General features: G+C 37.6%; 2 protein-coding genes across 4 annotated transcripts in view; both read right to left on the bottom strand.

The window, feature by feature from the left end:
• Nucleotides 1-12,888, bottom strand: part of TINAG (tubulointerstitial nephritis antigen) — a 40,058-nt gene extending 27,170 nt beyond the window's left edge. The window contains exons 1-4 of the mRNA XM_062571109.1: nt 12,519-12,888; nt 8,635-8,698; nt 7,822-7,911; nt 6,108-6,222 (exon numbers count right to left, since the gene is read on the bottom strand). Coding sequence (XP_062427093.1) covers nt 6,108-6,222; nt 7,822-7,911; nt 8,635-8,698; nt 12,519-12,888 — 639 coding nt within the window. The remainder of the gene's footprint in view (nt 1-6,107; nt 6,223-7,821; nt 7,912-8,634; nt 8,699-12,518) is intronic.
• A 6,337-nt stretch (nt 12,889-19,225) lies between these two features.
• MLIP (muscular LMNA interacting protein) overlaps nt 19,226-27,392 on the bottom strand; it is a 118,850-nt gene continuing 110,683 nt past the window's right edge. For all 3 annotated transcript variants that reach the window (XM_062572923.1, XM_062572922.1, XM_062572921.1), the window contains 2 exons: nt 21,709-21,743; nt 19,226-19,567 (listed from right to left, as the gene is read on the bottom strand). In XM_062572923.1, the coding sequence (XP_062428907.1) occupies nt 21,717-21,743 (27 nt within the window). In that variant the 3' untranslated portion in view covers nt 19,226-19,567; nt 21,709-21,716. The remainder of the gene's footprint in view (nt 19,568-21,708; nt 21,744-27,392) is intronic.

The following is a 27,392-nucleotide window of genomic DNA, read 5'->3' on the forward strand; positions in this document are numbered from 1 at the left end:
AAGCTATTTCAGGACTCTCTGAGGAACTGAGCTTTAGCAATGTGGCTGTGTCACGATTGCTTCATGGTATGTCTTGGGAAATGTCAGCACCTTCATCCAGCTTGTATGCCTGGATTTTCTTCCCATAGAAAACAAAGCTGGAGAAGAAGTGAAGGAGGGAGAGGAGAGGCTGTGTACCTCAGGTCTTTGTCTGATATTAGATGGAGATACAGTTTGTGCACACACTCAGACCAAGTAACCCCAAAGTACATCTAGGTTCTGCAGTTCAGACCTAGGCTAAATGCCACTAGACATTTTCAAAGTGTATTGTAATCTCTTGGGTCGCTTAGGTGCTTTTGCAAGTTTTACCTCTACCCATAACAAGTCATAATATATGACATACCCATAATTTACTTAATCTTCCAAAGGTATCAGTCTCAACATTTTGACTTAATCACTTCCAAATGTCTACTTTCTTCAAAAACTTGTTAGAAACATGTGACTGACAACTACAAAGGATGCACACAAAGCCACTGCTACGTTAAAGACTGTCTTGCTAAAATATCATTAGATTCTTCATTAATGAGCAAGCACAAGATTTTCTTTGAAGATTATTGACCCAATACCAAACAAATAGCATTTCAGCTGCTTGATAAAACTGCTCACTATCAGCTGATAAACAAGCAGAATTTAGGAAAAGGTTTTTTAGCACACTTAACTTGGATGATGACTATATACAATACTCCAAATGGAGTATCTAAAAAAAATTTTGGTCTGCTCCAGTATGCTACTTTACATAGTCATTTAATAGCCTCAAGTTGTAAATCCCAGAGAAAATCAGCCATTAACCCTCAGGCTTGTTATTTAAAAAACACAGGACTGACCTGTAGCCAGAAACAGAATCTTTTGCTCTGAGAAATTGCTGCTTTGGTATTCAGAAACATTACTGTTCCCTGACGAAAAGTAGATCTAGATGATTGTTTCTCAGTATGTGCTCCACATGCTACCATCAGACAGCACAATGCGATCAGCACAACGATTGGCAAACTTTTTAATCCTGCGTATATGTTCTGTGCCATTAAGCAAGCAACCTGACCAAAAGGGAAGGCAAAGGGCTGTAATAGAATACTCCAACTAAAGCTATGATGGCCGATCAGAGAAAAAAGCTGAGAATTACTGATTATGATAAATGTGGAAATATTTTTTTCTGAGGAAAAGCTGTAAAAAATTTGAAGTTTAAAATACTTTTAAATGTTAAAAAAACAATTCTTTACATCACATGCTTTGAAAAGACAAAATGGGCATTCATGCTCTCTAGTTTGCAAAAGGGAAGACATATATAGCTGCTGAACTTTTTTAACTGAGGTGTATATCACAGGAAGCAATATAAAATATTTTGTATTCTAAGGCAACAACTATATGCTTTATGTATTTTTACACTGCCTTTATGGAGTATTTGATATTTAATGCATTTCAAAATTGTATTTTATTGACTTAATTATATTTTCAAATTGTTGTGTGATACAACTTGGATATGAGAGCTTTCTCAGGTAACACCCGTGTGCTGCAGAGATACGCTTGGGAGCTTCAACTTTCTCAGGAATCATAAAGATTTTAGTGGTGCATTTAGCTGTCAGTCTATATTCAGATCTATCCATACTTTGCCAAAGAGGATCCTCAACTCAGATTTAGTTGTCGCACCACAAAATTTTCCTTTAGATATTCTAGTATTCAATCATGTGGAATTAATAAATTAAGGTGATAAAACATATTTCTGAACATGCATAATCTGTTATTAATAGCAGAGCTTAAAAAAACTCTGTGTTAGCAACTTCGGGAAGCTTGTATTTTCCTTAAACCAATATGTAGCTCTGTCATACAGTTTAATTAGAAGTAACGTTATGAAGCCAAATTTGTAATTGGATTATCCATCAAAGAAACAAAAAAGCCCTCTACTTTACTACTAAACATTTCAAAACTACTAAGAACTAAGAGTATGCTATAGTTATAAAATGACCAACATAGAAGGGCATTAGATTCTTGAAAATTTTTTGCATGTAATTGCTTTTCTCAAGTATTCTGAAAATCCAGGAAAAATTATTAAAACAGTAGCCCCATAGACATAAGTAGTTTCCATTTATCCATGAGATAGTAGATCAGGGACCTACTAAAGACATGATTTTTATTTAAATTCAGGGGAAAAAGTTGTATTTAATAATGAGTAGCTATGGTTTTCATCCTTCATTAGCGAAACTAGCAGGTTTTGATCAGATAAGCATAAAATAGAGTTGAAACCTCCTGAACACTAATCATAGCATTTTTATCAGCTAAATAGATGACTTTTGGCAAATGCCTTGCAGTTCCCGCACCTGCAAAAATGGGAAATACAGTAGTAATCCCAGAGAACCCATGAAGATTTAATTAGTACCAATTTTATCCATGACAAGTAGTACCTTGGCCTGCAGATAAATTAGTACTCAACAAAGTCCCTTTAGGGTCAAGCCATTCAGATTTTGAGAGTGCCTTTCAAAATCTTAAGTCATTATTTCTGAATTTCTTGTCATTCATATCCTTTTCTGACCTGTCTCCTGGATACAGGTGAATCTTGATGGAAACACTTTCATGAAAATTAGCATGGTTTTATCACTAGATCTTTGTAAATGTGTTGATGTGCCTTACAAAATAATAGTGACAGAAAATTATTCATGTAAGGGGAAGCAGAGGCAGGTTTCTCTGAAAAGCTGTCCTCAAAATGCCTGGAAGTTAACTCCATGATTACTGTTTGACGGGTGCCCACAGGCAAACATGGTACACTGGATGGTGCAGCCCACAGAAGAGGAGCCCACAGAAGAGGAGTTTGTTCCAGGGTGCTCCCCAAGGGTTAACAAATCCCGGGTGCCCCAAGGCTAGACCCACACAGGGGTCTAGCTGGGGGGTTGCTGCAGCCTGGGGGCACACCCTCTAAAGACCTCATGACTGACAAGTCCAGGAAAGGAGAAGTGACACTGCGGACCCACACCATGGACATCTCCGTGGAGCCCTTCTCCTCAGAATGGGTGCATTGCTACCCCCTGAGCAGTGTTGTGGTTGAGCAAGAGGAGACCTAATGTTCCCACTGGTGTTGACTGGAGCTATGTGGCCTTGCTGGGGTGTGCTATGTGGCTGTGAGCTGCGGTTGTTCCGACTGGGTATAAAAAGCAGTAAGTCACATGCACTCGATGTGGACTTGGACCCACAGTCAGCTGGCCTGCAGACCTGAGGACATACCTGTCAGTGGGGACACCCCTGATGTCAGCAGCGTGGTGAGAAGAAACCAGAGAAAATTAAGCTGAAAGGGTAGCCCATAAGGGGCAAGAGCAGTCACTGCATAGTGCACCCTTGCTTGGGAATCTGGGGAAAACTATACCGGAGAGGTGGCCCTCAAGGAAAGGGTGAGAGCGGTCACTGTATCGTTTACTCATGACTGAACTGTAAAGCTCTGATATGTATGCATATTTTAAGTACTGTTATACTTCTAGTTCTGCAATGCTGTAAGCTTTGTTATAACCTCTTAGCTCTAATAAATTCTCGTGCTTAACAAATGGTCTCTCTTTGAGTTCAGTACAACTAACTCCAAAATCCGAAAGAATCCCAGATACCTCTCTGGTGGCATGTTGCACTGTTGAATGGACAACTGAAAGCATCTATCCAGGTGCCCCTCATGGACCCTGACTCCTGCTGCAAACTTGCTGAATCACACAGGGACATTAGATATGGAGCTAGCTAAGAAGCGATACTTTAGCACATCTTCACCCCACTGGTCATCAGGTCTTGACAACTGCTGATTCAGGTGGAGTCACTTACTAACTTGAATTGGCTGAAGTGAAGAAAATCCTCTTCTGTTATATTTCTGCAAAATATTGAAATTTGGCAAGTAGGGAATTTAATAAGGCAGAACAAGGAAACTAAGGAGCTGATGTTCCTTGGAAAACTGCAGAAGGGGTTTGGAGAGATTCTCAGAGCATTATGGGAATATTTAAAGCAATTTTTTAAAAAAGATTGGGACTGTCCAAGAGCAAGAAAGATTTAATATTTCTAAAGAGAAACCGTAGGAAGGAGACGGGCTCCTGTAAAATTCAGAGCAATTTTCTGTAAGCTCAAAGCATTCTTCAGAAGCAGAGAAAGTCATACAGAGGTTATTACTGTGTATTCTTAGGTTTTTTAAGTAGAGAAGAAGATTTCTTAGAATCCTATGCAAAGCTTATGCTTCCATCAATGCCTATGGACTTCCTGAGGGTTAAAAGGGTAAATGTACAAAGCTGGACTTCTGGAGAAGAATGCATTGACGTTCCTGGGGAGTCTGGTAGAGCCAAAGGTAGTTGAGTTGTGGCTCAAAGATTTTGTAAAAAGGTAACAGATAGAAAACCTGTGTCTGTGAAATGCATCAGGGGAACAAAGGGTGTAAACAGTGCAGCAGTCAAGGAAGCCACAGGAATCTTAACAGCAAAGATTCAATAACACAGGACCACAGGGTGACCAGCTCCCCAAAGGGTAATGGAAGAGAGAAAATGTTACAGAGAATTTCTTCCTCTTCTTGTTATTCTGAGTGGGAATTGTCTCAACTAACTAGTTACCTAGTAATGAAGTCAATGTCTGAGTGAGCGAATTACATTATACCCACTTCTTCTGCTACATGAACATCACATTATATTTCTCAATCCTTCCCCCACCAAAACAAACAAACAAGTAACTGAAAAACACTTCCCATCCCTGAAAAAAAAAAAAAAAAAAAAAAAAAAAAAAGACCTCTCTTACACTATCTTTGTTGTAGTTCACTGGCAATTTGTGGCAGATACAACTCAATATTGCACTAAAAAATCTTTTACATCATTTTCGTATTTTGACTTGCCATCTTCAGTTCAAATGGATTCCTCTTTTGTTGTGAAAAGCAGTCTAGCAGAGAACATGATGCAAGTCATTGACTCCAGAGTTCAATTTCTGTTATGTATAGCTCTGATAACCGTTCATAGTCTAATTTTGAGCACACCAGGCAATCTTCCTGGGCCACAACTCAATGGCCTGCCACACTGGGGCAAGCAGACTGTGTGTGGAGCAGAGAATCAGTCTACATCAAGCAAAAGGACACTTAAAATTGTTGCTCCTCTCCTCTCTCCCAAATTCTCTTTGAAGTGATAACTCTGCTCTGCAGTACCCACAAGGCCTTCTATGATCTGGAGGTCCTTTTGTCAAATTCTTATGTCTATATGCATATGCAGATAAAATGAACACCAGCAACTGACTTCAAATAAATTCACTATCCCAAGCTAAGAATAAGCCAAAGATCAAAAGGAACACCTTCAATGTTATTGACAACCCTTGGATCTATGTACTTATCCTTGCAGTTTTTCTAATTTCATTCTCATTGCTGGGTTAGTTTTTTTTTTCACATTATGATTTCCATAATTGTAGGCCTTCCAAGGAAGAAGCTAGCCTATTCAGAATACTGGAGAATCTATTTCAGATTAAGTAACTTTTCTTAATTTCATAACCTATCTAATTTAAAGTATGTTTGCTTTGCTGCAGAACTAATTTGAGCACAAATATGTGATTTGAAATTTAATTTAACTACCAAGAAAGTGGCTGTGATCAAGAGGTTTAGACAACTGATGGTAGAGAATCATCTCATTTTCCCCTGCTTCCCATTACTTTTCCTTCCATTTGTCCAAAACTCCAACCTCGATCTGTGTCTTTACATTGCTTTATCTTGGACTTATTTCCAGGAATCCTTTGTCTCAGCCATTATCCTTAAAGAAATATGTGCAGAACTTTTTTGCAGTCCTACGTGCAATCGGAATAGATTAGCATATGGAGAAGAAGCAAAGATTTCTACACATCAGTAGTCTACAACGCAGCTCTGGTTAAGCGAATATTGATGAGTACTTTACCAGTGGATAACATTTCCGTTTGCTCCTCCTAGTATGATTTCTATCAGAACGACCATACTGTCTATGTCTAGAACAACTATCATCTGCAACTTGGAAGTGGTTAATATTAAATCCCTGAACAGTGTGCTTATAATTTTTCACATCTTTTTTTTTTCCCCATCATAAAGTTATTAACAAAATTGAATAACTGTGCATGACACTCACTGGAGTTTCTTTCATATTCAGCAAAGAATGAGACGGAGGGAGTGTACCCAGGCGGTTTTTAAAACCTTCTTCTAGTGTCATTCCCCAGAACTGGCTGTAGTTGTCAGCTTTCCATCTTCCTCATAGACACAAAACAAAGAAACAAAATCCGTTTTAGAGATACTACTCACATTAAAACCTTGCTCCTTCTTTAGAAGAGCACCACTAAGAATAACATCCAGAAATAAACCTCTCGAATCAAATTTGCTTAGGTTTTGAAACATTGTATTATATCTGCATGAGAAAATATTTAGTACAAGTTTTTCCACTGCAGATGGCCCTAGCATGGAGCAACTCAGCAGTGTAGAAGTGGTGATTTGAGGTCAGCACTGTGTTAACAGCAGATGAGCATACAATGCTTTAGAGAAGTACTGGAAAAATAAGATGCTTAGTGATAATAATTACTGTTGTCTTGGAGTTATGTTTACATTATGCTTCAGACCAGATGCCAACAGAGAAATAATAGCTTCATCAGTAGGTTACATGGCCTTAAGGCTCAGGTGAAATACTGTTGAGCACTGCAGAAAGCTCCTCTGGCAATGTTCTGCCTGGGTTTATGACTGAGAGAAGTGGCCCCTGGCTATCTTCAGTTATTTTGTCACTACTTTCTCTGAGGAGAGTAGACCAGACTTATAATTGAGTTTTAACCCTGTAAATCGTAAATATAACAGAAAAAAGCTTGCAATTATACACATTTGGAACGTACTGAAATTGGATTTATACTAGAAAACAGATGATCCACAAGGGAGAACATTGTCTTTATTCATTCCTTTCTTGTCTGCATATGATGGAAAAGGAGGTAGGATTCATGCTGCCCAAATGCAAAGCCTCCTCACGTGTGGTCTGCCTGTGGAGAGTGTGAATACCTGCAGAAGCTGAACCATATTTCAGCTGGACTAAAACACCCTGTGGCATCTTACCACTGGAAAGAAAGAGAGGTGAAGATGTCCAGGTGACTAACTTAATTGTCTGTCCTAACTCAGCTGGTCTGAACCACTCCCATGAAGTGTTCCAATATTGAGCCATAATATGAAATCTAGGCACCTACACAGGTGCCATTGGTGAATTTAGTGCCTCAGCTGCTAGGGACAAAAATCTCCGAATCTGTGTAAACAGCCAGCAGACTCCCAATTTATTGCTCCACTATTGAGTGTTTTCCTAATACCTCTGCACTATTTGAGGGGAACAAGAACTTGTAGCAAAAAAACCCACTAAATCTCACAAAATTCTGATATCCTGGTCCCTGTTTGGCCCATCTTCTCCTCCAATGCTACCTAGAGTCCTGGTATGTAGAATAACGCAGCTGGGTATAGAAAAAAATGACTTTAAATATCTGTACTGAATAATAAAAAAAAATTGGGAAAGATTACCTAGATAGCATTTTAAGAGCAAAAAAATATACTAAATATGGGGGAAAAAGTAGACAGAGGTCAATGTCAACTGTTACCAGTATGACACTTTTACTATCTTTCCATTTAAATCTCTATAGTCTGCCAGAAATTTTAAAAAGGTTTTCATAGAAGTAGGTTGGCTATCAGATATGAATATCTCTTTTTCTTGTCTTTGGATGGGATGTAACTGGGGATGGGAGTACATGATAACTTTTATTTTGCATATGCATGTTTTAAGCAATACGGTAGTTCACAGCAAAATCTTAAAATAAAAAGATTCTCACCCATAATCTCCAGTATTGATGTGGTGAATTAAGTCTGGGCGAACAAGACATACATCGTTTGAACACTTCCACAGACTTTGGAAGCATTTGCTGAAAGGGCAAGAATATCTCTGAGCAAAATTGTCGAAGGAAAATCATGCTCTTTAACAACAGTAGGAGAGTGGGGAGGAAAGCATAAACAATATCACCTAGTACTAATGAAAACACAGTCTGTCTTAGTGTTACTTCACTATTTAATGAATCCTAATTGGAAGAAGGTGGGAAGGTTTACTTTTTGAAGGAAATGTGGTATTGCAAAATTTTGTTTCCATCTTGGTTAGACCAAACTAGGGAGAAAAATGAATTTACTATAAATTAGATGCTTTGAGAAAGTTTCATTTTGGGTAACCAGAAAGGGACTACATGCCCATAGACACCTTACCCCACAGACCTCGGGCCAAGATGCAGGTGGTTTTTCGTTCCAGCTCCGTCTGGCTGCAGCTGGAGCAATGTGGGGTGGCTCCAGAGTCAGCAGCTGGAGGCCCGGGAGAGCCGGGTAAAGCCATGTTCACCGGCTGCCAGCCTGGTGCTGGGACTCCGGCATGCCGGGGCCCTGTGGCCTTCAGGCACTGGGCTCCTGCCGAGGAGGGCTAATTAATGATCTCTTGCCATTGTTTTAAGGGGGCTCTAGTCTACAATGCGTTAATACAGGACAACTCTTCCAATCATTCTGAGTTGATTGCATGGTTAATATGAATTTAAGGACATTCATTTAATTCTTGTTTCATGAGTTATGCTAAATGAAATTCATTTTTCTGTTCTCTGAAGTATTACCAGGAATTGCAGTTGTCTTCAGCTGTTGTTCCTTCTCTGTAGTATAGGCCATCTTTATAACAACCTGCCAACATAACATATGGATATGTGAAAAGCATAATCATTTTGAAGTGAACTAACTCAAAACTCTTACTATTATTGAATTAATTGGTTGAATGCAATATGCATAAATTATTTTGATGAAAGATGGCAATATCTATTTCCAGTTACTCCCAAGTAATGAAGAGAGTCTGATGATTTTAATATTTTCCTAGGTATATTATTATTCACAGTAAATAAAATCAGCAACAGAATCAAAGCACACACGGAAAAATGATTATCTTATAGGTAAATAGCAAACAGTTCTTCAAATAAAATTCTTTTCTAGTAATTTCAAAATAATACATTTTAATAATAAAATTATTATATAATACATAGTTAAAATAGAGTTTTTAACAAGCCTTTTTTCAGTTATTGTATTTTAAAAACTAGTACCTATTCAAAACCTTTTGTAATAGATTATTTTTCCTTCAGATTTTGGCAAGCCTACAGGCAGAGCTCATATTTCTACACGCCTTGAAAGGGTTTGGGGCAAAGAACCCCCAAGTTTTTCTCCTGCTCCGTTTTCAGGCAGCTTTAACCATGTTTCATATGACGATAGTGTCATTACCATACAATATTACCATTGTATCATGCCTTTTCTCTGACGCAGCTGTGAGGAAGGCCATCCCTCTCTCATGGTGAGGAGTGGAGTCCCTCTGACCAGATGCAGACATTTATGTCTCAGCTGACTAGATCTGCATCAACAAGAGTGCTTCCCTTTTGTGCTTCTAGGCCATAATTAATTTCATGCCAAAGTAGAGTAGAATTCATGAATTAATTACAAGGGCCTACTACTTCATAGGAAGGAGGTGTCAAGCAAGATGTTTCAAACATAGGAAGTGAAGGAAGTATTAATGCATTGTATGAGTGACAGGATGAAGCCTCATCCGTAGCGCTGCTGGCAGCTGTCACCCCCCATTCCCAAGAAAAAGTACAAACTTGAGCAAGTACAGGAAAAGCTTTCTAATCGTGCACACTTAGGTAACTGAAGAGTAGAAGAGCTTTACTAGCCTAGCAAAATTGAGACTTCAAAGGGCTAAAAGTATAACCTATGAATGTACCTAAAATATCAGTGTCAGAAAGAGAGTAGACATATCTGGGCTAACAGAGACTGGTAGCATAAGAATAGAAGGAAATCAATAGGAATAAGTTGGAAATCACAAAGAGGCTCCAAACTATCAGGGCAGCAGGACTCTGAAAATCCTCCTAGACAGAGTCATGAGGTAAACCGGAAATTAATTCATTTCAAGATAGAGCCTATTGACTTTGTGAATGGGATTGTATCACAGAGAGGCTGTGATAGAAAGGGAGTGGATCTGATAAACCAGGACTTCCGTCCCAGCTCTGTATTCGTGTTCACCTTTGTACCACCACCAGGGTAAGATCCAGTGTTTTGACTCTGACAGGATTCACAATCCTTTTTGTATTGCCAAAGTAATTGAAATAAAAAGATAAATAATAAATATAGTCAATAAATATTAAGGGCTATAAATAATTAAGGATTCTTTAATAATCAAAAAAAAAGTGCAGAATGCTTATTGAGTATCTAAGAAAGCTGAAACAGGAATGTGCACCATTCTTTTGAAACTACACAGAAAAGACATTGAAACATGCTGTATACTGGCTTTATAAAGGCAATATCAAAACAGTTGCACATAGCTAATTCAGGAGTGGCCTCAAAACAGTGCACATCTAAGAGAAATCACAGCATAGCTTATTACTGCCGTGCATCATACCAGTGAATAAACTATGATCCAGAAATAAAGCACTGCTTTATGGCTGTGTATTCCAGCTATGTAAAGCATGTCAGTTTATTGGTTTATTTAAAGAAATATGATTCAAGAAACATTGAGAGCAAAAACACAGGCGACCAAAAGATCAAAATCTTCCAAGTGAAAGGTTTATATCTTCATATCTTCAAATATGTCAAATAATAATTTGACTAGATTTTCTAGTGTTTAAATAATTCTTAGCCAAAGACAGAAGTGTAATCTCTCCTACTAAAAGTTAGCTAATCTACTTACATCATTTCTAAAAATGCCTTGTAATTTACTTAATCTCCAGGTATCCAGTCTTTTTTTCCTCCATTTTTCCTTTCATTTTCTGTTCCCAGTTCCTCAGTTATTTCAATTCTAGAAAGTGCCTTTAGTTGCATTTTTTCATTATGCATTTTGACTGTTTTATTATTCTCTCTCTATCCTATAAATTAGTTGTATAAAAAATATCCAATAAGCAGATAAAAAAAGCAGCTGACTTTCCATCAATAAAGCACTTTAACAACCAGAAAAGTAAAGTGATACTTGTTTTGAAGCAAGATATAAAAAATAGGATATAAGATAACTTAAAGGACAAATAAAGGCACTATTAGATAGTAAAAGCCATCTATGCCAGGTATGTACAACCCAGGAGCTACAGAACAGTGAACACATATGCAAGTTTTGGATTAAGGAAAACAGTAAAAATATTCCCCTTCAGCTGATCTTTTGTCTAAACTATCTGTTACATTTTTATCTTTTGGGGGTAGACCTGCCACAGGATCCACATGGCAAACTGCTGAACGTTTTGTAGTGATTTGCTTCATTGAAACAGTTTGCAAAACTAAAACCTTAGACTGTCAGCTCAGACAGTCAGAAATGCTGCTATATGTTTTATGCAGAGCTTACTATAACAACCCTATGATCTGTTGGAAGTTAATAAGCAGCTGTGCAATCTAAATAAATACAAAATAAATGACTTTATTTACATAAATCATAGCACATTCTTTTAGGTGATCAAAAACACTTTGGAAAATCAAATTTACTTTACAGTATTTAGCATTTTTGTCATTCCCTGTTATGATCACTTATTAAGCTTTGACTCTATGCCTAGCTTAAGAACACAGCCTTCTGAAGAGCTTGCAGTCTGAGTGCTGAAATATAAGCGTCAAAGTTACTGCAAAGAAACAGTTAATTTTAAAAAGTCATGGTGATATTTGTGTTGATTTTAAGCTTTTAAAAAGTTTGGCACAGTCTCTTCATTTTCAGCAAGATTTGGACTACTAATAGTAAGAAACTACATAGTGTTAAAGGTCTCCCGTTCTAATCTTTATTACCAGTAGAAATTTGGCTATGGAGGAAGCAAGTGAGAACCAGCTGCTTGCAGGTCATTTTTTGCAGTCTCTAGCTCTAAAAAAATAGACTGAGATTAGAGAGCTCTAAAAAAAATAGACTGAGATTAGAGCAGTCCTTGTGGAAGTTCCACTTCAAGCTGACTAGTGAGAAACTTACAAAAAAGACGGTATTAGACTCTTCTAATCTCATCCTTTCAGCTACTCCTGCACCTGAGCTGCTGCAAGAAAAATGATGTCCCACAGGATCTATGCTGGGTCCAAACTACTGCAGGATACCTCAGACTGTTGTCATTTAGGATAAGTCTCAATTTCTGTGATGGTCTGTTTTTACTAATGAATACTAACATTTGGAGCTTGATGTTAATGTCATGTTGATCTGTGATGCTCTGTGGAAATTGATGATTACACTAATGACCCATTGAGGTTATCTTCCTTAGGTAAACTATGGGCTCTTTCCAAAAGAGATATGATCTAGCTAACCCTAAAAAAATCTCCCTAGAGACAAAGAAATAATAGCAAGCAAAATTCTTACCCCTGTTTCATAACAAAGTTGGTGTTTGTCTAGTGTACCTTTAGTCACATTTTAACTAAATACACTAAAAATGAATACAGTAAAAATTAATTGGTAGCTTTGTTTCAAGTGCATTTTTATTGTGATGTGCTAATGCCAATTGATCACACTGTCTCTGTGTACCTGATGTTGGAGGTGGCCAAGGTTCATCTGATTTGATGGGCTCAACAGAGTTGTCACAGACTTCCCAGTAATCAGCACAGCAGTCTACAGGGCCAGGAGGACCTGTGGTACAGAACTGATCGCAGTAGCAGATAGCTGCTCTGGAAGCGATGTTAAAGCTGCAGCCATCATCTCTTCCTGCACAGCAGCCTCGTGTCTTGCAGTACTTGCCCTCATACAAGCTCCTTTTCAGTCTGCTCCACTTTGCAGAATGGTGGTCTTCAGCTGAGTAAAGTCCTTGCGAGAAATTTCTTCTAGAGTCAAGTTGCTTTGCCATCCAAACTTCACTTGCAATGCAATATAAGAGCAGAATCTGGCTTTTGAGCCACATTCTTCTTGTCTTAGTAGCGTTTTAAAGGCCTCCTATGCTTCACTTTACAGGTAAATGACCGTTTACTGCATGTGTAATACCTTCAGTTACTGTTCAGAAAGCAACCTGGACAGAAACTTGCAGACTACAGTTTTCTATGAAGTGAAGAATCTGCATGTGTTAATCATTAGTCAGACATGTTGTAAACTGTTTTATTTGCCCAAGATAAAAAGATACTGGAAATGGAGCCACTGCCATGTATCCATCATTCTGAAATGTTGGGTATATTCTTTTCCAAGTGAGAGAGGCTGTAGTAAAGCTGAATTTCTTATGCATTGGATACATAATCCAATATTTTAGGTTTGTATTTTTAACTTCTAAAATCAAAATAACATGAGAGAACCTCCGAAAGCTTTGTTGCCTAAAACAGATATTCTCCCAGTTTTACAGCAGGAGTGATCTAACTTAGCTATATATATTTAATTTTGCACTCTTTCACTATGGGCGAATCAAAAAAAAATCAAATGAGATTCAGTATAAAAAATTACTCAAAGATATCCTTAAAGCTTCAGTCAATAAAAACTTGGAAATCTCTGTCAATACGGTAATATGTACCACTGAGCAGTGCTCATCCCTATTTAAAAAGCAAATGGCAAAGTTAGCTATATTAATAAAACCATAAAGAAAAACATAGCAGCTACCAAAAGACATATCTAATAGCCTTTACTATTTGATTCGTGGCCTCCAGTTTTCGGACAGTAGACTTAAAGCAGCATATACGGTCGTGTTGCCAAAGCTTTAAAAGATTCAGAAAAAAGCAACAAAGAATTTTAAAATTAGTAGTAGAGATAGCATGTAAGGCTAAATTGCAGGAAAAGCCCTATAGTTTGAAATATGAATCATTAGAAAACAATTTTAAGTCTTCACAGTGGAAAAAAACAGAGGTAAAAAATGATCATTCCTCTTTCCCCATTTTGCAGTAAATGAAAGGAACCTGAAAAAATTAATGGCAGACAGTTTTCAAAGGAATGAGCAGACTCTCCCTTTGTGATTTTCACTGGACTGTTGTTTACTGGTGCTTCTGAAGGTCATCGAATCAAAGGCCAGTTACTATTGAAAGTACAGCTGGCAGCACAGCTGGTTTGGGTGCACTACTGTAAATTCAGACACATTAAGGGGAAACGTGCATGTGTGCGTGTGTGTATGTGTTTATACAGAAGGGCCACCAATCCAAACTTCCAATTCTTTAATACAATTTCTTGCCACCAGCGCTTCTACCAGACCTCTTCCCACAAATGCCTCACCGCAGCTAAAGGACTGAGGATGAAGGAAAATTGCATCAGATCACACTTTTTATTTTGCTCTTTTGCAGGCAATCTTCCTTATGGAAGTGAATAGAAAAGGTAAGGTCAGCAATATACAATCACTGTACATCACAGAATAAGATATAAATCAGAGGCTTCAATTTTTTCCTGTGTTTTTTTATTTGGTTTTGTTTTTAAGACAAAAATGTGGACAATGTAAGTCTGTTGCTGACTGCTACAATGCATCAAATATAATGTGAGAAAAGTGAAAAGATATGTTCATGTCTTAAGTGAACTGCTCACTAGAGATGATAATCTAGTTCTTTTCCTTATGCCTGTGTGGCTCCATCATTTTCGATTGTTTACATTGACCTTAGCAAAATGTGAATGCAGTTTCTTATTGTAGGTCTTTGTTAATAACTTTACAAAGTTATGTCCTTGCTCTGGTTAAGTGAAATGAAGAAAACAAGCTACCATATGCGATAAATGTTATCAGCCAGTCAGGTTAAATGGACAGCTGTATTCATGTTTTAAGTCCCAATTGGTTTGTTTGATTTTTAATCTTCAGCTTTTAAGATTTGCTAACAACTAAAGCAGAGGCAAAGGATTTGCTTGGAACTGAAGTGAGCTAATTTGCACAGGAATTAACTGTCTTTTAAAGAAGTGAAAAAATGGAACTAGTGTTTCTAAACAGCTCTATTTCGTGACAAAAGAAATTGTGCTGAAATTTGATAAAATCTAATTTTCCCAGTTGTTGTTGTTGCCTTATGTTTCAACTTTAACAAAAACATTAATCTATTTTTTTGTGGTTCATCAAATATTTTGACTTCAGTAGTTTTGTGAGCAGAAGTAGCTCTGACTACTGCACTATGTGAAAGCACATGTTAACCTATCCGTAAATATTCAGGAGTAGTTAAATATGATCTTTTATCCCTATTGAAGATTAATCTGTACCAAGCACAACAGTTCTGTTGTTAGGCTTTTGAACTATGGTCCTACTCTTGATTCTAGTCTTCATAGTTAAGTACAAACATATCTGACTTGTACTTGTTTTAGCACTTCCTGATGTGTATGCCTGAGTTTAAAAAATAGACCACAAATTTGGCAGAAATTCAAGTATTATTAATGTCATTGAACACTATATGAAGTAACAAAACCAGAAGCAGTAGAAGTGACCAAGAATCTCTTTAAAGCTCAAGCAGGATTATTCCATGGCCATTCTTTCAAAATTCTCTCTATGAATTATTTGAACAAGCCCTATTGGACATCCTAAAATCTCATTTCTAATCACATTCATAGTAGAGATGAATATAGCAATGAGCTCCAAGACTCCAGAAGCTCAAAGTTCATCTCATGAACTCACAGCAGAGCCCAGCATGTCAGGACCATAGTGGTCTTTCCTGTATGCAAGTGTTTTGAGCAGGGCTGGGGATGGGCCTTACACCCAGCCCAAGGGCAAATTATTACCTTGCGCCAGGAAAATGAAGGGACTCACAGACAGTTTAGCATCCACAGCAGGAAGAAACAGGACACCAGACCCCAATTCCAGTCATTTCGGTGAGTAAACACGCCACAGAGCCTCAGAGAGTCTTTGTAGTTGCTTACCCTCAATTTAAATTCTGCATGATATGAGCCACCCTTTCTTTAAGTTCAGATGGAAACTTAGCTGGTGACTCATTGCCCAAAATACACCATTGATTTGCAATGACTGCAATTTTTTATATGTATTACTCTTAATTATTAGTAAAGCTGAAAGGTTGCAACAAGGAAAAAGAGATTTAAAACAAATCAATTTCCCAAGAGTATTACCGCACATTATCTTCCCTCTGCCATGTGCTGATTACAGAAGAGGATTCATGCTCCTGCATAATAAGTGACCAGATCGTGAACGTGTTTACTCAAAGAAGACCTAGGCATTAAAGTGGTCTTTCTCACTAGCACTTTAGTTTCCATGATTTTGGAGCAGGCCCAGAAACGAAGGTGCCTTCACCATTGCCTAAGTGGACTTTCCATCCTTCTCTGTGTCAGCCTGCAGCTCACTGTTGCTGGTTGTTGTTACAGCATTAGAGTGATGCCACTTTGAATTCAAACATTTCAAGGCTGCTTATCTCAATTCTTATGATGCCAGTCCAAGTTATATGCAATTCAGAATAGTGGTAACTTACATGACAAATTTCATCAGATATCCAAGTACAGTCCTGCCTCAGTGCAATTTATTATACGCAGCCTCTGAGACCCAGGGCCAGACACAACTCAGTTACAAGACCAGTGGGGTAAGTTCCTCAGATACCCAGGTGAACAACTTCAACGTCAAAAGTAGAGCTAGAGGATGAGAAAATGACCTCAATTGCTCTTGCCAGAGAAACCCCATTCCTCACACATACAGACACAGACATACACAAGTGTGGGAGCATGAATCAAACACACATTGCAGAAGATGAGGTTTATAAGTATTATATGGTTCCTCACATGGTCACTACACTCTCCTAGCTTTAGCACTCTTCCTGCCACAGCAATTCATTATGCTTCCTTCCCACCTCAACTGTATCTCCTGGTCAACCTTGAGGTAGCAGTTGTCATGTCATTCTTCTTACCACCAGCCAAATTCCAGCATCTCCCTGAAACCATGGTCAGCCAACCCTGGGCTCAATCGAGTTAGTGCATGGGAAGAAAGAGGTCTTGGGCATGAATCAGCACATCATGTGTGTAGTCATGTAGCTGCCGGTGCCCTCCTCAGTGATCCTTCTCTAGTGGTTGAAGTATGGAAGAAGAGTGGTTATTGTGGTTGATGTGTGCGTAGACACAGTGGGGATGAAAACCTTGGAAGTGATCCCATCATACCAGGGCCCACATACCACTGAGGTTGTGCTGTCAGTGCAGACTCCTGTGGAGAGATAAGTTGGGGAATGGTTGCACATAGCTTCAGAGAAGTCCTGTTTTCTGTGAACTTGCCTGTCCCAGACTGGTTCCTGAGATTGGAGATGAAGGAGAAGGGAAGGACTCAAAAAAACAACATCTTTCATTTCTTTGCTAGCTAGAGTTGTCGAGTACAACAACAACAGAAACACCAGAAGCACACACAGGGTACAGTGATTACTGTGTATCAGACTGCGTGTTGGCTTGTGAGAGACTATGAGAGAAAAAGGTGTCCACAAACCCTTGCTGAATATAAACAGTCATGGGGATACTGGCAGGAACCTGTAGGTACCAGAAAAACAGTGAATAAAATTAGGGTAAGGGCATCAGAACTTAGACTAAATATATTACCCCACTGAGTAAGCAGTGTCTATTATTGTTACAGTATTACTGAAAGCAATCAATTTTTATGACAAGATTTCCTTTTCATAATCTCTTCTTAAAGGATTTCTTCTCTTAATACATTTTCCATTGGTTTCCTAAGGACAGATTTCCTAGATTATAATTGCCAATATACTCTCACTTTATGGACAGAAGCTGTTTCAACAGATAGGGAAACTGTTGTTTAAAATATATACAAGTGAAGAACTCATCAAAGCAGAGGCCAACAAAGCAACTCCTCCACTGACTTTCCTATAATCCTGGTATCTCTTTATCTTGCTTGTGTTCCTTCAGTCTATGGACTTTATCACCTGGACTTATTTAAGGCTAAAACATACTCTTCAAGTAATTCCTTCAGTGAGACATGCCAAATGGAACTGAGGCTTTACAAAGACGAGATTCATGGGAGGGAAAAAAACTTGAGTTTGGAAGAAATTCAGAACAAAGCAAGTACTTTAAGAAAATGGCAGGAAAGTTGATTCAGACTTCTGAGAATCACACAGACCACACTGCCTCTAGAAATAAGAATTGTGCCAATTTCAATGCTTAACTGAATAGAAGAAACGTTAATATAGCTTGGGTGGGTTGACCTGTTGCATTTAGTACAATATTAATAACATATCTGTAATATATTTGTAAGATGTGTTTATATTTTTCAAGCTTTCAGGAACTCTCTTGAACTCACTGAGTTTTTTGCCATCTAGTTCGTTGGTATGCTGTCTGCAATATTTGCACACTTAACTTCTGTTATTTTTCTCTTGAAAGAAGACATTAATTCAAAAATGCAACTGTTACATGTCTATCAGCCTGTTTGTGACTCTGGAAAGGATGTCCAGGCTTCTGTACAAAGAGAAGAGTGTATATTTATCGTCTATTTACGGAGACTCACTAACAGTTAAACTATTCCTTTCTTATTGTTCCACCATTAGATAGTTTAAATGCAGGCTGCAGTGGATTGCATTACATGAGGTCTAACAGTACAAGAGGCTGAGTACTCTTAAGAGTACTACATTTAAACCGATTTTAATTTTAATGTTTTAATTGATGATAATGTTCTGTAAAGTAGTTCATCACATTAATTTTAATGAAGGCAGCAGCACTTCTCATTAAAACAGTAGTCATAACCTGCACCCCTATTATATAGCAGTGTGTCAGGAGGTCAAGTGCTGCTGCACACCAGGACGGGACTGTGACACATAGGTCCCAAACAGGCACAGATCCGTGGGGTGACTCACAAATTCAAAGGATCAGGGTTGACTCATGCTAGCACAGGCAATCTGCTTCCTCGCATTTTTACCATGTGTTTTGAAAGCAAACTGTTTGAGAACCGGGCTCAGGCAAGACGGTCTGTGGAGCAGCACAGGGTCAAAAAGCTAACAGCCTCAAACGAAGAGGAAAGTGGTGATTCCTCCCCATCGGCAGCAGCAGCACCTAGCAATTCTGCCTGCACTCGTGGGTTAGAATCGACACTGACTGGTCGAAAGAGCCGTGACTATTGCAAGGCGGGGGAGAAGCACAGTGCGTACTGATTGCTGCAGGTGGTGACATCAGTGCGAATAATGCTTTGAGTGCTTCACAAAATATAAGTGTCTGTATGATGGCAACACTTTACCAAGATTAACAGTGTGGGAACATACTGTTTCCACAGACATTCATTCTCAACAATTTGAAATATGTGCAGCCAGATTTACATAAGGTAAAAAAAAAAAAAAAAAAAAAAAAAAAAAAAAAAAAAAAAACCACCACAATAACAAACATTTTGCAACAAAAATACAGCTTTATTTAATTTCAACATTTATATTATTTCTAAAGAAAATACGCTGTGTTACTCTGGGCATCTCCTAAACCAGTAAGCACTTCAATAAAGGATATATAAATATGCTGTATTCATGTGTGTATCTCTGGCACTAATTACTCTAGTACATATGATTATCTCTTGAAGGAATATTTGACAGGTATTACTGTTTTGCAATTAGTATACTAGAAGCAATTTTTTTAAAAAATGTGTTTTAAATAACGTTTTTATTGTGGGTTCCATCTCAGAATAGGAGCAGGCCTCAAGATCCTTTACAGTTTTAGCTCTGAATCCTAATTCAAGGCTGCAAAAGAAGAGTTTTCGCATGAATGTGAATAGTCAAAAAACAGATTAGTAAACTGTATAAATAACATGCACCCAGGTGAGTTAGTTTTCATAATTTATGCAACCTGACGATCTGTCTGATAAATATAACTTGCAGTTTCAGAGAAAAAACAGGCCTGAAGAAATTTTGAGCCCCCTGTTCTCCAGCTGTGAGGCAAGATGACAGCTAGGAAACTAAGCCTACTGTGAGATGCTTGCCTCTCCTTGCAGCAGCCTGAGATAACCTGTTTGAGCACTTAACTTCCTACATAGCTACAACTATCCTAATCTTTAATCTTCCTGAAATTTAGGCTCATTTCCCCTTTTTTTTTTTTTTTTTTTTCTGCTCTTGGGGAAGATGGAGAGCTGACTAACATCTCCTTATAATAGCTCAGTATAAAGAGGTATAAACTGCTGTGTCTCTGTTTTTATTTGTTTGTCTTTCTAAAGAAGTTGAAACCGTTAAATCTTTCTGAAATCTTTCATTTGTTTTCCACAGTCTCTCTTTTTAAAAATGTCCAAATGAACACAATACTGCAGCCAATTCCTCACCAGCACAGAATAGAGATGAGTAATTACCTCCTTTGGACCATAAGCACTTCCTCCAACTTTTCCCTGCACGGCACTTTTCTTTTTTGCAAGAGCATTGCCTCTTCAACTCAGATGCAATTTGTTATCCCTTGTAATCCTCAGATTCTCCCCTGTAGTATTACTGTCATTCAGTTTCTGCCCGTGCTTTACATTTTTCCTCCTGCTTGTGTCCATGAACTTTATCATATTGTTTACAAGCCATTTTTCTAATTTAACTTTTTTTTTTAATTCCAATGCTGTCTTCCAAACTACTGGCAAAGGCTCCCAGTCAGGCATTATCTGCAAATCTGATAAATTTACTATCTATCCCATTGAGCAAGTAACTGATAACAATGTTTTATAGTGCTAAATACCAGATGCCTACATTGCGGGGCTCTATGAGAAACGTTCTCCCATCTTGACAGCAAATATGTGTTTTCAGAACCCAGCTCCCCAGTCAGCTGCACATCTGTCTGATGGGAATTTTATTTAGCCCATATCTGCTCTATTTGCTTATGAATGTCATGTGGGACAGTGTCAGAAGATAAGTTGTATCAATCACATCCCCTATATCTGTTCTGCTGTCAAAAAAGGAAATGAGACTGACCTGATAGGATTTGTTTCTCGCGCGACCCTGTGCGAGTTCTCTTATCTCCTCCCTGTTCTCTAGATGCCTACAAATGGATTGTTTAATACTTCGTTCCAGTATCTTTCTTGGAATTGATGTTATGGCTGACTTTTTGTAATTTGTTATCTGTCTTTCTTTCTTTGTTAGATATTATACGTTTGCCTTTCTCCAGTTCGCTGAAAACTTATTCATCCTGCTAATCACTACTGTTTGGGAAATTGCTTTGGTTAAGACATCAAAGGGTAAATTTCATTAGGCTGTGCCACACCAAATACATCTAATTTATCTCAGTATTCCTTAAGGTGTTTTCTTTTCTTAATTCCTCCAGGCTCCTATTCTCAAATTTTTAATATTAACTGAATTAAACTTTTGGTCATATTTAACCTTTTTTGTGGAGACTGGAATAAAAAAGGTGCTGAATATTTCAGCCTTTTACATATCACCTATTATTTGCTGAATTCCCTTGCTAAGTGCCACTTTGCATCTACACTCAAGTATAGTGCATCATTTGCTATACAGTATTGTTTAACTCCAGCAAATCATTAATTTAATGGCACTATGCAGTTATGTACTCAAATATAAAATAATACTCATCTTATTTCAATAACATTACTGTACAATTTAATCTCAGATCATGCCTCAATTTCTTCTACTCTTTCATTGCATCCCGCTTAGAATGAATTCAATTTTTAGTTTATTCTATGATGCTGAAAAGTAGAATTATTATATATTTGTAGTTTTTAGCAGAAAGTCATTCACTAGACATAGCCAGCTGATTATTCAAAGCCTCAGTTGTATAGCTGAAGCATCCTATCATATTTTTTAGACAAAAAAACATGCAAAAAATTTTTATGGGACATTAGAGCTGTAGTTACGTATTCAAAATGTGTCTGTAATCAAGTCATAAAAGTAATAACACTCACCATTACAGCTAAACAGAACCTCTTTCATTAGCAGCCTGTAGAAAAAAGAGAAATAAAGGGTGAAAACAAAGTGGAGAAGAAAATGAAAACTGCATCATGATATGTAGGCACAGTTTTACAAACATTTTACTAGTGGACAAAATCATATAGCATCTTCTCTTTTTTAAAAGAGAATCAAAATTTACAGTTTTGCTTTACTGAACTCGATAACTTTTCATGTGCTGACATGTTTGAGGAAGCATACTGCATATGACAAATTTCAACAGATAAAGAGTTACCTTGAATTTTAAATGGCTAAATACACATTGGAGTGACATCTCATGTTGGGCTTCCAGTTCTTTTTTGTACCACAGCCTGGGAAGAAGAAGCGGGTGCCCAACCCAGCATTCGCATGGCATGGATTTTGTTTTCCCCTACCTTGGCAAGGCTTTTGACACAATCTCCTACAGCAGTTTAGTGGACTGCAGAGTGGATACATAACTGGCTGGACCATGGGGCTGGTGAGGTAGTACTCGATGATCCAAGTCTAACGGGCATCCAGTTCCAGGTAGTGTAACACTGGGTGTGACTGGGATGATGGAAGAGCATGCACGCTGAGCAAGTTTGTGGAGGTCACTAATTTGGAGGGGGGAGAGTGGTTGATGTACTGAGGGTAGGGTTCAGAGAGATTTTGCCAAGCTAGAAGATTAGGCCAGCAAAGTTTATTTGCCTAATGAAAGGCCTTCATCCAGCTACAATTTTTTTCTAACTACCTGCTCAGAGCAAGTTCTTTCCCTCTAGTTATGTTATACATTACTTCTGCTATTATTGAAATGGAACCAAATGCAAAAGCTGTTTCTTAAAGCCAAATAGAATTAAATTAAAATGACAATTTAAATAACATTCTGATACTTCACACTTTCACTGCATCACATTTGCATGGCATATGCATTATTATCGTGTTAGACTTTTTAATGTAAACTTACTCTGAAGGATAAGAAATAGATTCACAGTACATTTTTTATAGAAATCATATCAGAAATAAAATCCTGTGAATGTATAAAATGCTTTTTCCTTGTTAATGCATGATGTTCTAATAAAGTCCTTTTGTGTCAGTGGGCTGTAACTGAACCTTTTAACTTAAAATAAATAGTTACTACTGAAGCTGGCAAAAAGTATTGTCCAAATACCTGCTGTAAAAAATATATATCATGTAGAGAATACAAGGTAGCATAAAGTATAAAATATTATTAAAGTATGAAGAAAAAATATAAAGTATTTCCATTGATTCTTAAAGAATTCATTTGAGAATTTACAAGTGTGCACAGTTTGGACCTACCTTTCTATTTATTTATCTGAAGACTTTAGGTTACTGTTCCCTTTTGGTGGCTTATTCATTTATGAGGTTAAAGAATTCGCCACAGCTAACACTTCTTACTCTTAATTCTTTTAGCAGTAGATGTTCTTACTTGTAGTACTCATTTGTGGGCTCATTAAATTTTCAGTTAAATGAACTGTTCTGGTGATATGGAGAGAGCCTAGTGCTGCAGTCTATGTCTGGGTCAAAATAAACTAAGGGCACTGAAAGTATTGCTTTAGAGAGAGACTGTTCATTTTGTTCCAAAATGCTTTGCAGAATTAGAAGTCAGATCTGCACAGTTCTTCTTTTGGAGGTAAGTGACATCGAAGGATTTTCCAATTTGCAATAATTCAGAGCTTTGTGTCTATGCATTACGGTAGCTTTTTGCCTCGTTATTTGCTACCCTATGCCACCCAAATCTCAGTCAATGCAATGTTCTTTATGAATAACCTAACGTCTGCTACTTCCTTAGATAATTCATAAACTCCACAAATCAGCAGTACTGCAAAGACCACTTTAATCATGAGTCCTGAGTATGGGAAATGAAGAGAGACTGGCTTCATCACAGCAGACTATCCCGTAACATATTTGCGCACTCTGAAGCCTGGCTAGCTACAGAGCTGGCACTGATATTCTGCCTTATTATTTTATACCAGCTCTCTACTGATGGAAGGATAAGGCTGTAGTTTTAAGCAAGAAGAAAAGTGTACATAGTATGGGCAGGATGTGGCAGATGGAGAGCTCACAACTGTGACTGCAAGGAAAGCACGAGGAGCAGCTCAGTCTTTAGCCCCAGTAAGTCCACAGGTAGAGGAAGGCCTGTCAAAGAGAAGGAGAAGGTGCCTGGACACAGGAGCCAACACTGCAGCCAGAGCTTACTGCAGAGAGAGTTCCTTCTAGATTCATCAGGTATCTACCATACCCATGTTCTTTGAGAGGGATCTTCTTTACATGTTAAAAAGGTATTGAGAGGTACCTGAGTATTAGATTATTACAGAATATCTGAAAGTAATGAGCAGCCTTTCAAAGGCCGTAAGGATAACCGAGAGGAGAAGGTAGTCTGTGTCATGCCCTTGTACCTTCCCAACTAGGAAAGGATGTTGAGCAGACCTCCGTTCTGGGTACATCATATGCTCATTATTTTTACTAGTAAGAACATCACTCTGCTTCTGAAATTGTCATTTGGTTGGAAGCTTTGGTCTAACATAAAACACCTAACATAAATTCTTTAGGATAAGGACTCTTTCATATTACAGGCACATTTTATCTCTATATGTAGACTCTATTAATGATTAATAATGTTGATCTCTGACCAGGAACACTCCTTAAGTAAATAAAGATTAAGAGCAATGTATAACAGAACTTTAGACTTGACTGACATTTTCATAGAATTTATACTTTGAAGAACTTTTGCTATTAAAGATGATTACAGTAGTGCAAGATATATTAATTATTTCTCTTCATGAAAAAAAGATAGAGCTTCTTGTAATAAAAAAGTCTCAGAAATGTATATAAAAGATTCTCAGTGAAATCCTATCTCCCCTGAAGTCAACGAATCAGCATTTTCTCATGGGGTCTTTTATGAATGTTTACCTTGCATGAAAAGATGCTAGGTCTCAAATAATTATTGCAGATCTTTTAGGAATAACAAACAGCTGCAGAAAAAGATTATGTGAACCTAAAGTAATTGTATAATAGACTTGGGACTTTGCAAGTTATATATGAATAAAGGTAATGAGTACATACACTTAGTACCTGCATACAAAAGCTATCTATGACTCTACAGACATATGCCCTATGTTCTCTCTAAATATCCTGACTCAGTACAGTTTTGAAAGCAATTATAATTTCATTCACAAACCACAACCTTGGCAAACACGAGGTTTACTTTAAAGGAAGACAATAAGCATCAGAAATTACTGATATATCTCTTGGTTAGGTTTTACAAGAGTATCCTCTAGATCTTTGCTAAGTAAAAAGCACTCATTGTAAAGGGGGATTTCACAGGGAGGAAAAATTTGTATGTTTGTTTCCCTGATTTCACAGGAAAGTGGCAAATCTAATTTATTTTGTGCTATTATGGAATGAAGCTCAAGTTGCATGAAGAACAGAATTGTTATTCTGAATAGAGAGGTAATTCTTTTCTTTTTTCAGTGGATGTTTCTCTGAGGAAAACTATACAAATTAGTATATAGAAACTAGCAACATCTTTCCATCTTTCTCCTGTCTTCCTCCTTCCAAAAGGTCAAGGAGATGCATACTTTTCACAGAGCATCTGTCTATTAATTCTTTTTTTTTTTTTTTTTTTTTTTGGAACTACATGAATCATACTAAATTTCTCTCACTGTCTAGCTCTGAGAGAGGAGCACTGGAGGAGGATGAGTTAAGTATGAGCTTACAAGTCATTTTAGATAAAGAAGAACCTGTTGATGAGGGCACAGATTGTAGATTAAGGAAACCTACGGTTCTCATTACGGCACTAAAAGCAATATTTGCCTTACCACTTGACAGAATTTTTACTAATGAGTTCAGCATCCTAATAGGATTTCTTTAATAGTAAAAGCTATTCTGACCTAGGTAGAGCTTTGCAGGTTATGTATACCCATAAAGCGTAAATTCAGCATAATTAATTGCTACAGTCAGGATAGGTTCCTAAGAAGGAACAACACAGGTCCCTGAAAGGTGTTAAGGTTCTTTTTGAAGGTATAGTGTTCTTCACTGAACAGGGAAAACAGCAGAACTCACGATTTTGGAGAACTACATAGATAAAAAGGAAAATGGGGAAATGTAGTGGTTCTTCAGATACAGCTCAACAACAGAACATCTCAAAGAGGCCACCACTATCAGGACAGCAAAGAAGCATGCCCCAAATGTTTTGAGTTGCTCCTGGCTCCATTCTGTTCTCCTGTTTTTCTCTAAGATAGAATAAATGTTGAATGAGCCTCCATTCATCATATCCAAATCGACTAATTTCTCCTTCCTGGTATCAGTGGTATATACTTCTGACTCTAGCAACAGATCTCAGAGGAAGTGTATGCCTTTGACCACACCTTTTCCCTTTTTGACTGAAAATGAACAAAGGGATTGGTGTCAAGATGTACTTGTCCCTTCTCTGCCACCCTCTAGACAGGGAAGGTTATTTACAGCCTCAGCATGGCCAGTAGGGTGTCCCTCTGCCTTGTCATTCTGCTAAAAATTAGATTAAAAACTGCAGGAAAAATAGATAACACATCCTGTTCAAATACTTTGAGAAATTCAGTGGAGAAGACTCCCTTTGACTTGTTATAAAGGAAACAGAATATATGTCACCTCTTGAAATCAAACTATTTCCTGACCAGCTTATGCTGAGCCTGACACAATTCTTCCTGCTGTGTCCACACATGGATTGGAATATAGAATATCCATATTCAGGTATGAATATATATATCCATACTCAGATATAGAATATGTACTAATAACAGAGCCCACAACTTCCAGCACAGATACTCAGCTTGCTTAGCTGTGTCAAATGCTATCAATCATTTCTTTCTTTTTAAAGTTTACTATTTCACTAAAATTATTGAATTATTGTAAGTTGTGAATAGCCATCACCCAATAAGATGTTAATCTAGGGAAATACGAACAGAACTGGTAACAGCCCAACTCTTCTTTCCACTTGATTGTCTTTACTTTTTAAAAATTTAACTGTAGTTTCATCAGAGATGTTTGCTCTGCAGACTAGGGAATTATCTACAAGAAATAGAATTTCTGAGTTGACAGTAGAAATGTTACAACCATCAGAGTATATTTAACCTTTTAAAGAAGTAATTCATAAAAATTTTGTTCAAAGAGCTTGTTTAAAATGCCTAGAAACTTTTAAAAGACAGCCCTACACATTTGACCTGCCTTGGACATTGACCTCTGACCAAAAGAATTTCACCTTTTCACTGTCATGATCATCAGTCTGGTACATGACAAAAACTCACATTTTCAGTAACATCTCAATCCTGGTAGTCTGACTTCACTATTACACTACGAGACACTTCAATTTGAGAACTGATCTTACAATTCCTCAGTCAAATTATGTATTTTATTGCTTAAAAGAGTTCTTTTAAAGAAAAAAAAATCTTTCTCTCCACTGAGCCTGCAAATCTCTCTCACAATGTGTTATTTGTAAAGAAGAAGGAGAGATGGGAATTTACTTTTCTCTCTCTGATTATTAAAAATAGGAAAAACATCTGCATTACAGAGACTGCAGCTACTCAGGCTGCAACAAAGATATATCAGAAAAGCTTGGCTATATATAATGTAGACTACCTATATCTGTGCTTTGTTTCTGAAAGACATGCAAGTGTGTTTAAAGGAC

The sequence above is a fragment of the Rhea pennata genome, chromosome 3 (assembly GCF_028389875.1).
Source record: "Rhea pennata isolate bPtePen1 chromosome 3, bPtePen1.pri, whole genome shotgun sequence".
In the NCBI taxonomy this organism is placed as follows: Eukaryota; Metazoa; Chordata; class Aves; order Rheiformes; family Rheidae; genus Rhea; species Rhea pennata.